Source organism: Bombus vosnesenskii, unplaced genomic scaffold (assembly GCF_011952255.1).
Source record: "Bombus vosnesenskii isolate JDL3184/JDL3185 unplaced genomic scaffold, Bvos_JDL3184-5_v1.1 scf7180000013352, whole genome shotgun sequence".
NCBI lineage: Eukaryota > Metazoa > Arthropoda > Insecta > Hymenoptera > Apidae > Bombus > Bombus vosnesenskii.
The window spans coordinates 48,824-63,008 of NW_022882988.1; the positions used below are offsets into that span (position 1 = coordinate 48,824).

Consider the following 14,185-nt stretch of genomic DNA (forward strand, 5'->3'; position numbering starts at 1 on the left):
CCCGCACCAGAGTACTTGTGCACCTTCCAGGTTGCGTTTACGTTACAGATGCGCAAACCTTCTCCCTAGCCCTACAACCTATTCTTGACCCAGAATTGGATTAGCTCGACGATCTCGAAATATCGCCAACCGGCCAATAATAACGCAACCTCCTTATCTAATTGCAATTCAGCGCCAAGACTGTGAATTTACTTTTGCATATGAAATAATAATTGTTATACCTCTGTTCATATTCTCGTTGTATCTTTATCACTGCATCTACAATTTCTAACATCTTCGCTATTATAAGTATAATATTTATTGTATCGAATAGAATTTCACATGAATTTCTTCTCGACACCTTATTCAAATTTGACAATTTAACACACCCTATAAACATTCGACGAATACGCTGAATAATTTTGTTATTTATACATCTTATTAAATATATACTTGTAATGGAATTTATCAAGAAATTAATAGTGATAATTTAAATAATTCCAAAATCATATATGCTCGAAGATAATAAAAAAGATCACGTTGAACACGATGAAAAGCGTTCTCATCCTTTTGAACGAGCTTTTCATCTACTTCGTTATATATATATATATATATATGTATGTATATAATAGCTCAAAATACGGATGTACTATACACCCGAGAAAAATTAAAATATCTCGGCTTACACAGGAGATCGTATTAGATTTAACGATTGACAAAAGACACCTTCCCTTTCCCAGAATAGTTACAACCAATCTCCCCGTGAAATGAACTACGGTACAGGAATGGGTTACAGCTACTTGCAGGTATACACGCGAGAAACAATGATTTCCGGAAGAGTGGACGCTAATAACGAGACTTCCTTTAACCGGAGCCAATAACGCCCTGTCCTGTGATCCGCAATTAAAATTTAATTAGAAACATCGGCTTATCCGGCCACACGCTACCGCATATCCGTGTGTGCAAACTGTTTTGATACAGGTTCAAGCATCTCGCTTTTCCGACATTCTTCGGTCGTCTGGCGCCGAAGCGTGGAAAATTAGTCGTATCGCGAACGAAATTAAATCAACGATGATCCGTTAAAACGGCTTCGATCCGGCCATTCTATCCACGTTCGTTCCTCTGTCGTTCTTTTTAAGTTCTTCCAGTTGGACTTAAGAAAAGGATGATCGCGTGACTATTTGACAGACACGGGATCTTGAAGATCGATTGATAGATCGTCAGTATTGGGTATTGCGTAAATAAATTATTATTTAAATAATTATTTAACCTATGGAGAAACGTTTCGTTTGCAGTTGTTTCTTTAATTTTCTTTAATTAATTTACTGAACTCTACCTTCTAACTGATAGCTTTTATAATTTTAATTATAAAGAGGAATTTCAAACATTCGCTTTTAATATATATATTTTTTTCGCTATTTCATCTTTTACGTTTCCAATAAAGCATAATCAAGATATCAAAAAAATTTCCTATCCTATATTATACGTTATAGAATACACAATACAAAATATTTCTTCAAAATTGGACGTGTAGTTGTCAGGGTTTCGTGGCATTCGATATTTTCGGAAAATCAGTTTCGAGGAGAACGTAAAAGGAATTTTAAGACAGTCGTATTAATCGACCATGTATACGTCTCTGTTATCGTCGATTTCCTCGATAAATTCGATGTTTTAATAAATCATTGTGACACTGTTCTACGCGTGTAAAATCTTAAACAACTGAAGGAACGAGAAACTCGAAAGAATTGGGGTACTCGCTGAAATAAAAGAATAAAACAAATTTCGAGAGCGGAAGGGAAAGGAGTAAAAAGGACGAATCGGATGAAAGGACAAAGAAATATAGCGATGCTGATGCGGAGGAAAGAAAGAAGAAATTTTTATTAACGCCACCGCTCGCAGCCCTGCTTCTGGCTTTTCGCCGAGTCACAATACCAGCGACGTTTTTGCTGCTGAAATTCCGACACGGTCGCGGTGAGCATAACTCACTGCCGAATATGATATATTTCCCACGGTATCGTCGTGTATCGTGTCCCCGTTAAACCCGCAAGGATAGTTACCCGCGATAGTGATGGTCCGGAGGGGTGAAGAAGCGGCTGATGAAGGCTGGGGAAGGGTAAAGTCGGAGTAAAATCTTATCATCGATATCCACCGGGATTCCAAGTGCCAGGTAAACAGACTCGTATTTGAGATTTCCCATGCGGGGTTGACAGAGTAAGGGAACGTGGCTAGAGAGAGTTAGAGAACGGAAGGAGAAGGAGGGAAATGGTGGGAAGGATAAGTGAAACGCGAAAGAGGAAGAGGAAGAGGAAACTGGTTGTACCTAGGGATGGAGAAGAAGAGAGAGAACGAGGAAAAAGGAGAAAAAGAGGGGAGCGGTTCCGTGAGTGGCCCATGTTCGTGGACGGATGAAAACGAATAAAACCGACCGGATGTCCCTTAAGAGATCTTCATCGAGAGAGCTTTTGTACGTAATGCTGCAAGTCCGAATCGAGCACGAAATTACATTCTATCGCTGTTCTTTCATATTTCTTGTATCCCGAAATACCGATTCTCAAGCGATGGAATCACCGATGTAATCTACTCGATCGAAAAATTTGATTTCGCGATTGTGCCGAACTAGCATGTACTTCGATCTTCGCCGAACGATCAAAGTTTTCTACGGTAGCGTCTTCCTGTTTCTTCCTGTTATATCGGTTTATTCTTTTCCTTTGCCTGTGTTCACGGTACGCGACACATTCCCCAGGAAGGATATTCGCATTGATCGAACAAAGTAATGGCGAATTGATGGCGACCAATTATCGAACCGGGACGCATTTCTTCGTTTCCATGAATTTTTTTATGAAAATGATCGATGATGCGAAATACAAACTGCGAACGAAGCGGCGGCCGCTCTATGTCGAATAATAGGGGACACGTTCGCGTCGGGGGAATACCTACCGTATTTATTCCGTGTGTCGGTGTTATTAATTGAAAATCCCCTATGCTTCCTGACACGGCCAGTGTTCCATATTTTCGTGAATTGCTGGGAATAATCTGACGCCGGGGTAATTCTCCCGTGGAAACAGTATTTCCTTTCACCGGGGAACCGCGGCCGCGTTTTTCCACTTCGAGCCCAACTATTCGCCAACTGTTGCCAGCACATCGGCCGAAACAACGTCCTCGTTGCCGAATACTCGTCGAAATTCGAACAAGGACAAAGTACGGGACCCGTAAAGGAGCTACCATTAATGTCAATGTCCATTAAGGCGTGTCGCTCAATACGCGTTGTCTCCTATCTTTTTCCGATTCCCTCGCACAATGAAGATTCTATGGTACTCTTGCTTCGCGAACCTTTAAACGGAATTCGAGATACGGTTTATTATAATTGAATTTTCTTACTTAGATTTTAACCAGAAACCGTACAGGAAAAATATGATAAACTTTTTTTTTTTTTTTTTTAAGATTTTCGACGCGACTCTATTTTCCTATCGTTAACAAACTTCTCAAGTTGCAGCTGAAAATTGTAAAATGTCTGTTTCTAAAATCTGTAGTTACGATAATACGATGACTTTACGACACAAGGATGGAACGAAACGCTACAAATTCACAGAGTTTGCGATTAATCGAGAATTTCGAGGTATTCGTTGAAACGCGGCCGAATTACGTGCTATTTTTCATTTGTCCTGGACGCATGATGTTCTTGCATTTCGAAGGCGATTCTCAGACGGACATGTCGCGTCCAAATTAAGGGTTAGACACGGAAGAAAGTTCCGCGCTGGTAAATTACATCAGTGGCCCAATTCCTCGAGCTTCCTCTTTCCTTCTTCTCCTTCGTTTTCAAATCCATACATCGCACGGATCGTTGGATTAATTAAACCTGAATTTAATTAAACAACCTACAACGCGCTGCTGAGAGTCAAGCGTTAAATAAATAAAGGTCGGGGTGCAAGGATTCGAAAGAGGCAGTGGGAAAGAAAATCGTAATCGAGGCCAACCGCGTGTTCCTGACTAAGGAAATTGATAGTGAACCAGGGAACGAAGTTGGAAGATCGCAAACATGCTGACCGACAGGATCAAATACGCCATGGACCATTTGTCCCACAAACAACACATTTCTCTATTGGCACGACCTAATTGGAGAAGAACGCAAACAAGGAACGCGCATATTTTGGTGAGTATCGCTCTGCATTTTCTCCATCGAGGCGATCAGTGTCGAGAAGAACTCAAACAAAGAACTCGCATACTCCGGTGAGTATATCTGCTGGCTTTTTCCTACGATCGGGTAACGTCGTATTTTTATCAGGCGAATCCTTACGGCATTCGACGAACAGCGTTGAAAGGACGAGCGTCGAAACGAATCAAAGCGATGGCGCGGCCGAAACACGTTATCAAAAAATACGATCCAACGTGAGTAATTATGCGTTCACGCGATACGTATCCACGAGGATCGATACGGTCCGCTCGACTCTTTCAAAGCTAGCAGAGACGTAGTTGCAAACTGGTTTCTCGTCTATCCATAGAAGAGTACCACCACCGTATCCGCGAATCCATCCGAAAACGCTCGCGGCTAAACCCACGAAACGCATCCACGACTTGGCGTTGCCTACAAAGAGGTGATCTTCTTTCCGCGAGACAGGCCGGAACCTCGAAGAGAATTAACGAATTGCTCGTTCCCCGATCAGATTGCTGTTGGCGAACATGAGATTTCCCACTAGCAGCGGCAACATAGCCGAGACGCTATGGAAGGTTCAGAAATCGCGCTACCGGAAATATCGATTCTTCTGCAACGCCAGACAGCAGCGCGAGATGAAGAAGAAGTGAGTTAGACAGGCACATTTATCTAAACGTTGACTGCGTACTTGAAAGTGATATACAGTGGCTCGCGAGACTATTCGGACACGTATCTACAACGGAATATTTTGCAGAATGTATTGCGCGTATCGTACGAAACTTTTTGAAATTTCGTTAACACTGCAACGAGACAACGAACATCTTCCGTATACGTTTGCGAATTGATTTCAAATTTTTCCGATACACTCGTCAATTTTACCCGAGCAGTCGTGCCCCGTTACAGCGCTAACGAAATTTCGAAAAGTTTCGTAATACGCGCATAATACGTTCGTAAAAATTTCCTGTAACAAGCGTTGGAATACTTTTTTTTCGAAACGAGGTTCCAGGAATCTCACGATCTTCGGTGTATCCTATCGTAGATCGTTTCTAACTGTCGCGAAAAATTGCGAATTTGAACCATCGATCAATTTTACGATCTCGCTGCGATATCGCTTCGATCAAGTATACGTATTTTGCATCACGAGGAGGAAGCAGCTGCACGACTGTTCGTCGCGAAACGAAAGAATGACATGGCCTTGCAGATGACATCGAGAGAACGTCGACTGCAAGCGTCACAGGGAATGACGGGTAATCGGATTGTCCTTCGAACGTTTCACTCTCGCAAATGCGATCTCGTAAAGTCGGATTTGGATATCGAGCAAGGTCGTTTCCTTTCTCGCGGCCAACGAAGACAGGATCCTCGTTTGTCTGCTAACGCCGTACTCCACCGTAATTCGCGTCTCGCGTAACGTAGCAAGTTCACGAATGCAATTATCTACTTTCGAGGTGGTCTACTCTTTGATCAACTTTTCCCTTCTTGGGATTAAAGCGGTAAATTGAAGGTTGCGGGAAACGGAAAAAGTTGGCGAACGATTCGGTATCGCTGTTGGAACGATGGGAAATCATCGACGTGCCACGAGAATTTATCTTCCCTCTTTTTTTTCCCTTGGACATCGCACGAGGTTTAACGAGAAACCAGATATTGGCTTTCCACTTTCCATGTCGACTTTCCTGGGATACCTAACGTTACCATTAAACTTGGCGCGCAACTCGTGAACAGTTAGCAGACACGAGTACCCTAGATGTAATTATTAATAGTGCCCAAGGGTGTGCCGAAATTCACCAAACAAGTAGAAGCGCATGTTGCTTGCTCCTCCTCTCGGTTCCTTCACACCCTGCTCTTTCATTTTCCCGTTATTCCCGATACCGAGCGAAAACTATCCGCACGATGCGATAATTGCGCAACAGAGAGGAACCTGTTCCTCGTTGCTCGTTCCTGGGAATAGCCTAAATTTCATCCTAGTTTTCAATTTCACTTTTTACCTGGTCTCAATTTACCGGATCGCAGGCAAAAAATAATGGCGAAATTGCGCCGAGTGATCAAGCCGGAAGAATGGGATCAGCACATGGAGTTGTTGGAGATACTGGCTGCTCCTAAAGTTCCGCCCAGGCCTAGATTGCCTGTAAGAGCGTTACCAAGTTAGCGTAATTTAAAAGGAAATCACCGAGTCGAGAGACGAAGTTTTCCAAGTTATATGCCGGTGGAACGAGGCGGAAACGAAAATGGTCGTCGATCGACGTACGCAGATCCTTCGACGCGGTGTGCCTTGTCGTTTGATAAACGACAGATTCCACCGGTGTTGCCGGTGAAAACGTCGATGAAACGTAACGGGGACACGAAAGGGACGGGGAGAAAAACGAGCGTTCGTCGTTGCGCTCGTCATACAGTAGAAACCGAGTAGAAACCAAGTAGAAAGAGACGCGGTAACAAAGGTTCGTTTCGACGACAGAGATCGATACACAGAGTAACGGTGAATTGCAGGGTAAAAAGAAAAAATGGAGGCCGGTCAACATGCGGAGGATCGAAGAATTGTCGACGCCGCCAGTGAGAGAGATACCGCCGCCCAAGGACCCGTCCGAAGTGCCAAGAAGCGCTCTCACCTACAGGATCACCAAACGTCTCCAGAAGATTGCATACCCGAAGACAGTACCGGAGATTATACCGCCACGGATCCTCGGCAAGGTTTCCCCGGGCGCGTTGAGGGCCGTAGGTACGCGCTAGAATAGCTCGGCTTTCCTTTCTTCTCTCGGATTTTTCTTTCGCCGAACTTACCACTCAGCGGACTCGTCGGTGGTTCTACCAAGGGATTTTCCAGCGTCAGAAATCGTTCGCGTGCTTACTTAAGGAAGTTAGCGCGGAAAATGGGCAAGTTGAAAATTCCGTTGTACGTATAAGCGGAGGAGCGCGGCGAATCGAAACGCACGCTGAAGGTCGGTAAGTTTGCGAGAAATTTAACCGATCCTGGTCCGAGATTCCGTTTAATTTCTCTCTCGTATTTCGAGTCAGCGCGGTTTCGCGAACCGTGAAACGGCGAAGAGTAATTAAAACGATGTTTTCCACGATTAAACGGCCGAACGAATACGCGATGTTTCACCAGCCAAGTCGTCCGCTTTCGAATAAAGAGAGATCACTTCCCCTCGACGAGGCACGAGCCACGGCCGTTTGCCTGGCAAATGTAAATTTCCTTCGAAATTTCCTCATTAGCAGGCGACCACGTTTCCGCGAGATAAGTTTGCGGACCTAATTCTTTGCGTTAGCCAATTAGCCGGTGCGTCCGACTAAACGGCCTTTTCTCCACTGCCAGCGTTCCGCCGTCACTGCTGAATTAATTCTCTTCCGTGCCATTTGTTCGCCTTAAGTGCGAACGTTAGAAGCGACAGGATGCATGGTGTTTAATTTTGCAGCTACCCCGAGGACGATAATCCTGGCGAAGCCGGTTGAACGGCCGGCAGGGATGGAGACGGATCTTCGAGAAGACGCTTTCACGGTCTCGCCGATGGCCTTAAAAGCCAAATGCTCGAGGCGGCTAAAATTTTTAGCCCGTCCCAAGAGAAGGAGATGAACTCTGAATTAACACAGGTCGCAATCGTGGAACAATAGCGCGTAACTTTCGTCCCCTACTATAACGTCACTTGTCACCGTACATTGTCCTTTATGCCGAATATAGAAAACGTTAGAAGTTTACAATTCTCTTGTACGTGTGTAACGTGTACTCTTATTTCGAGTACTGTTCGCTTCCTTCGAATATGTTCGTGAGCCATAGGACGTAAAATTATCTAAGTATTCGAACATTTTCGTCAGCCACAGTATGACCTTAACCCTTTGCACTCTGAATTTTATTTCAATTTCGTTAGCAGCAGCTTCCGACCATTTTAAGTGTTTTATTTGAAATTTACTTTAACTAAAAGATAAGACAATTTAACTGAATAAAGGAAGAATGAAATTCACTTAAATACCAGTTTTATTCACACTATCGTTGTATTTTATAACTTTTAAGTGTATGATATATCTTGAAACAATTTCCAGCATGCAATCCTGGTTTTCTTTCACGTTTCACAAAAAAAGGTGGACATGAAAGAACGTATGAAGTGAGCTGGACAAAAGAGCTCCTGAGATAAAAACTGATGTCGAGTCACACTCGACATAGGAGTGCAAAAGGTTAATGGACCACGCATCGACTAAACCACGTATCAACGTATTCCATCGGTAGTCAGCGTTTCGAGAAACAATGGTCCTACCCCGGATAACTACAACGGCACGAGTGTCTAATTTATGTTTGGAAATTATTTGACGTTTCACGCACCATCGATTCGAGGAGCTTCTTCGCGAGCAACGTTCGCCATAGAGACCCGTAGGGAACTCGTTATCCCTTCGAATTGAACCGAAACGAGAGAGGGAAACCGTGTTGCCAATCTCAGCCTCTGATTGCCATCGCGAAGTCAAAGTTCCAGCATGTACCGGCGAATTAATATGTGCTTGACTGTTTCACCGGTGAGCAACGCTGGAAACTGTTATAATCGCACTGTTACGGAAATTCCGTCGGCGTTGCGCGTCTGTCTACCGCGGATCACTTAATTCCCCGAATAACTAGTCCTGCTTCGCGAACTAGTTAATAGGATTCGAGACGTAGAATTTACACGAGAAATCCAAATACCATGATTACCGCGTTCTACTTGAGCTGACGTTTCATTTCTAAAGTCAGCGACAAGTACGACGACTGCAGGGAAAAACGGGATAAGTTTCTCACTGTTTCTCTACTTTCCACAGAACAGCGATTTCGAAATTCCTTCGTCCAAAATCGTCCTTACGTTTCATTTTTTTCTTTTTCCACCCTGTGGATTTCAAAAATATTGTTTGTCGTATCATATTGAAATATCACTTGCCCCAGCGGTTATACCTTTTCGTAATCCTACAAACTTCAAAGAAAGAAATACGAAAGCTGAATGAAAATTAGGCTATTGCGTACCAATAAGTATTGCTCTTTAGTTACGGGAAAAAAAAGAAAAAACAAACATGAAAATTAACAAAAATATAGCTGTCGTACAGCTCTTTTTCCCTGTGATGTTCGTGCGATACCTTGGGACGATTTCTGCTCTTTTATTGCAAGAAAGATGGAGGATAATAAAATAAAAGAGAAATACGTCTCGCGAACGAAGAAGCGTGAAATAATGGGCAGGAGTGTTCAATAGTCGTGTAAAAATGTTGAAGATGCCAGAGGAAAAGAATACAATGGGGATTCTATAGCGACAGTTAGTGTGTTTACACCGGATCGATGTCTCGCGGTACATCGACGGCAACGATGTTCGATACGTGTCACGTATTCCGTACGGACGGACGTCCCGTGCTCGATAGAAATTCGATAGAAATTCGATAGAAATTCGATGGAAAGGAGTCCGAACGTGTGGAACTTCTCTCGTCGACCGAGCCACCGATCGCTTCCACTCGCTGCAACGATTTTGTAAATAGAAGGCTGGTTCTGGCTTTTTGTTCTCGTTGTACGGAAGCACCGTCCCCTCTGCTGGGCAAATTTGTTCCATTTTCATGCGGACTCGTTAGGAACGACATTCTTTTTTCAACCGACGGGAAACACGGAGCGGGAAGGTTGTTCAGGAAAGGTCTTCGTTTCCAAGGGAGAAACGAACAACGTCGATATTCTCTTTAGTCGAAATTAAAGGTATAAAACGCGACTCGAGATTCTTTCTTATCCTCTAATACCATCCGGTTACTATCTTTAATAAAATAAAATCGAATGTTTAAAAACTGTTGCACGTAACGTAAAAGTGCGGAAAGAGAAGAATGGGCGTATGGAGCGCAACTTTGTGATATTTTCGCTAGAAAACAAAAAATTGTAAAGGGAAGCACAGGAACGAATGGTCGGTCGCCAATATGCAGGTTAAATGGAGAAAATAAGAATACGTCGGTAGAAGCTAAACGATGCATAGAGTACGATCGAAACCAGCCACTTTTTGTAGAAATGCCATTGGATATTGTGGATTTCCTACAGGTATGATGACTCCATTGATCCTTAACAATCGGTTCAGCCAAACAAAAATTAATAACGAAGCCGAAGATAAAGAGCTTTCCGATGTAGTAAACTGACCTACTTTTATAACCGTAAAATCGATATTACATTCGCAGCAACCTAATAAATTACCAAGAGTAAATCGATTAGACATTACGCGTAATCCTACTGGATGATGATGCTTTAGTATCAATCTATTTAGTATGAAATTCATCGAAACAAGGTTATAGAAACAAGTGTGCATACTTTGCACAAACTAATTACTCTAATAAATAAATAACCAAGTCGTCTTTCTTCTTTCGAACGATTGAGAACAGAGATCAAGTTCTACAAGAATGGTTCGTTTCGTTTCCATGGGAAAAATGTAGCCACGTTGATTTTCTTTTCAGTTTAAATTAAAGTTGTTCTCGAGAGCAGAAACCGAACGAATGAAATGGCTCGTAAAATTTCCTCGGCCATCGTGAAGATAAATGGATTGTCTCTGCATCGTATACCTATTAGGCAGTATCAATATGCCTCAGTTTCGTGGATTGACACCGATTTGAGTGGAAACAGAGCAACGAGCTTTCTTCATCGTGAATCGTATTGGCCCCCCGTCGATCGTTCCAGATCGTATCTGTTTTCATTTCATTCTCCTCTCGATTCGATTGGAAACACCGTAGGAGACAAACCAGGAATTCAGAACGAGTTCCGTGTAATCCTTATTTCCAGACAATCATCCTGACAAAATCAGTGATCTCGTCGCGTGTTTCGTTATCCGTGCTTGAAAATAACAAGATTGCCGGATATGCATTTCTATTTTATAGAAGAAATCGCGTAACGCATTGAAACGCGCTACCGTTGCAAAGTACGCGGACGGTTCATTATCTTCGATGGGATGAATTTTAATTACGAGACTACGGATAAATCGAATTGCAGCGATTTTAATCTTTCTAAACATCATAGCTACGTATAATGGAATATTGTGACACCGTTAAATTGCTATTCCAATTTGTATTTTCCGCGCCTGCAAATAACAACATTTCCAGATACACGTTTTTATTCTGTGCAGCGAATCGCGTGACGTATTAAAATACACTATCGTCCGAAAATATTCCTGCGGTATATTATTTTTGACAGGACGTATTTTAATTAGAAAACTACGGACAAATCGAATTGCCACGGTTTCGATCTTTCTAGCCGCAGTGTACCTACGGTAGAACATTGCGACACGATTATATCTGTATCCAAAAATTTTATTTTCCGCCCCCTGGGCATAGCAAGATTGGCAGAATTTTCAAATTTCTCGGTGAATCTTATGTAGAAAAATTAAAAGCAGCTTCGGCTTGCAGGGATCGTTCGGTACAGATGTAACGGAAAACACAAGGAGCAGAGGGACAACAGAGAAACATTCTAACCCAGGATCTCGTGGATTTCTATTCATCCGTTATTTTCCCGATACATTTCGTTCAAAAAGATATTATAGATTCACCGCAATACAGCAACGATCGTTTCCCCGCTTGTTGGGAATTCGTTCAACAAAAATATCCAATACGTCGAATCTTGCCAGAAACCATTAGCGGAAACGAAATATAAAGAAAATTCATGCAAAAGCTTTTTTATTTTTGAAACAGATTGTATTTATTAAGAAATAAAACGAGTGAAACTATAACGAACGAACTATTAACGTTTATGAGAATTAATATTTTTAATTAAGTGTAAGATTTTAAGCAGGTAGCTGTCTCGCACACTAAAAATTCCAGACGAATAATTCGAATATTTTTGCATATTGTACGCATTTTATGTACTTTAACATCTTGTATATTCAGATAAAACAATGAATATAAAACAACGAAAGCGGAATTTAAAAAATAAAAATAAAACGTCGTCAATGCTAGAAATTTTCTACCCATTGACGACAATTCGATATGAAACTCACTATAAAAGGTAATGTACAAGGTTGAAAATTAGTACGAGAACTACTTAATTATCTAAAGTGCTCTAAATTATATGGTGATCCATAATCGTAACTCGTAACTTTTCATTCTTTCGCGTCGCTAATAACCCGTGCAAAAGTTTAATGCGACTATAAATAATAAAAGAAAAATTGCTCCTTTTCCCGATCTTGTTCCATAAGTTAGACGAAACCGTATACGCTATGTGATAGTATCTTGGTCTAAACTAACAAAGAAGAATTATAAATCATCGAGTTCTGTAGATCCTTGGACAGTACAGACTTCAGATGCCTATTCACCGTACTTGATACACTGTACTCGACTTTCGTTCAAGCAGCTTACGCCAAGATATTTTTCGCGACAATATACGCAAAAGTCAGCTTCATTATTATTCCGTTACTTGCGGGCTCGTTTGCTCCGTTCTGTTTCTTCATAGAATCGTTCCAAGTGTCAGATACCGTTAATAAGTTATCATTAACTGAACGATAAATGTATTTTATTTTTACTTTATTTGTACTTTTTATAAAACAACACGAAAAACGTCTACTATTAATAAATAGTAAAAAGTATTTTTCTTACAGATTGAAAACAAAGTGCGGAGAAAAGACTAATATTATTTTCAAAGCAATGGAAAAACTAAGATGAGAGTAGCAAAAAAATACAAGAAATCGAACGATCCGTTGGAACGTTCGTTTCGTAACAAACCTGTTAAAAAAGTTCTTTCAATAAAATATAGCAGAATGTAATTGCCAAATGGCCGCCAGTGTTTTCGAAATATTTTTCGTTCTTTTTTCTTTTTTTTTTTTTTTTTTTTTTTTTACAAATTTCCTCCGCGCAGCAAATTGTCAAGGTTAGCCAGAAAAAAATGCACGTATCGCAAAATAAGAACTATTGACATTGTATTCTCGAATACTGTACGCGAAACATCGTGCAACAATAGGACGACAAATATTGCAAACGTACAATGGATTACGTGCGACGCGAATCAACGTTCGTAAGAGTGAATTCACGAAGCGGAAAAAAGCGGATGTTAGCGTAGCTGTAATTGAAGAGGTAGTTGCGGTAAGGGGTAGGGTAGAACCCTTTCGAAATACATCCACTACCACGTGACGAATAGAATGTAAATGTAAAGGGTCGAGGACGAACGAAATCCTCTTATGATTCCGTCCACGTTCGGACACTCTTCTGCCTGGCTGTCGGAGCGGTCCAGTCAAGCCTTTCTCTCTCTCTCTCTCTCTCTCTCTTTCTCTCTCCCTCTCTCTCTTTCTTTTCCAGTGTACGTCACTTCTAGTTCTCTTCCTTTCTCAGCCTCGTTGTATAGTGCAAGCAGAATTTCAACCAGACGTCAGGAAAGTTAAAGGTTTAGCGGAAATGAACGTGTAATCGTAGATAAGCGGATGCAGAGTGAAAACAGTTATTAACTAAATATTAAAGGAAGAAGGAATATTCCGCATTTCAGCAATAAGTTTCTATTAAACAGGAGTTTTCATCTCGACTGGTTCCTTCAAAGGGAAACGGAAATTAATAAACGGCATTCTTCGGATCAATTTCAAAGTTGTCGAGTATTACGAATTTGAAACTATGCGTGTATTATATCGAAATTGAATCACGTAGCCGGACCACCATTATTCCATGTTCACGGAATAATTAATACGATTGATCGATGGACGACGTTAATTAATGATCGATTATAATATTATTTTGGCACATAAACTTCTAAATTAAACACGCCAGTGAACGCAACGTGTCAAACACAATTTCGATGGATACATTCGAATTTTTTCTTTTCCAATTACTCCTAGTTCCCAATTAACTTTCCGTATTGCATCCATCCACCTATTAAATTATTTTCAATTAACATTCCCACGTTCCAACGAATTGCACGTCATCTTGCGAGTTGCCTATTTACCGGGGACATGTTTCTGCAAGCTACGCCGTTTTAAATCGTATCCAAGCGAAACATTCGCCAAGTGAGGTCGAGGTTCGGCTTTATTGGATATTGGAAAACGTCCCCATCTCTCTCCCGTGCCGCTGTAAAGGCTGGTCCTTGGAGATCAACGAGATCCTGCGGCCACCTACGATCATTGTTCAGACCTACGG

At 41.6% G+C, this 14,185-nt stretch overlaps 1 protein-coding gene across 1 annotated transcript; it reads left to right on the plus strand.

The window, feature by feature from the left end:
* The first annotated feature begins 4,015 nt into the window (after window positions 1-4,015).
* Window positions 4,016-7,741, plus strand: LOC117236979. The gene is made up of 7 exons (XM_033500467.1): window positions 4,016-4,129; window positions 4,262-4,365; window positions 4,479-4,571; window positions 4,641-4,775; window positions 6,137-6,251; window positions 6,611-6,839; window positions 7,534-7,741. The coding sequence occupies exons 1-7, from the start codon at window positions 4,016-4,018 to the stop codon at window positions 7,689-7,691; spliced, it is 948 nt and encodes a 315-aa protein (XP_033356358.1). The 3' UTR covers window positions 7,692-7,741.
* Window positions 7,742-14,185: the final 6,444 nt, after the last annotated feature.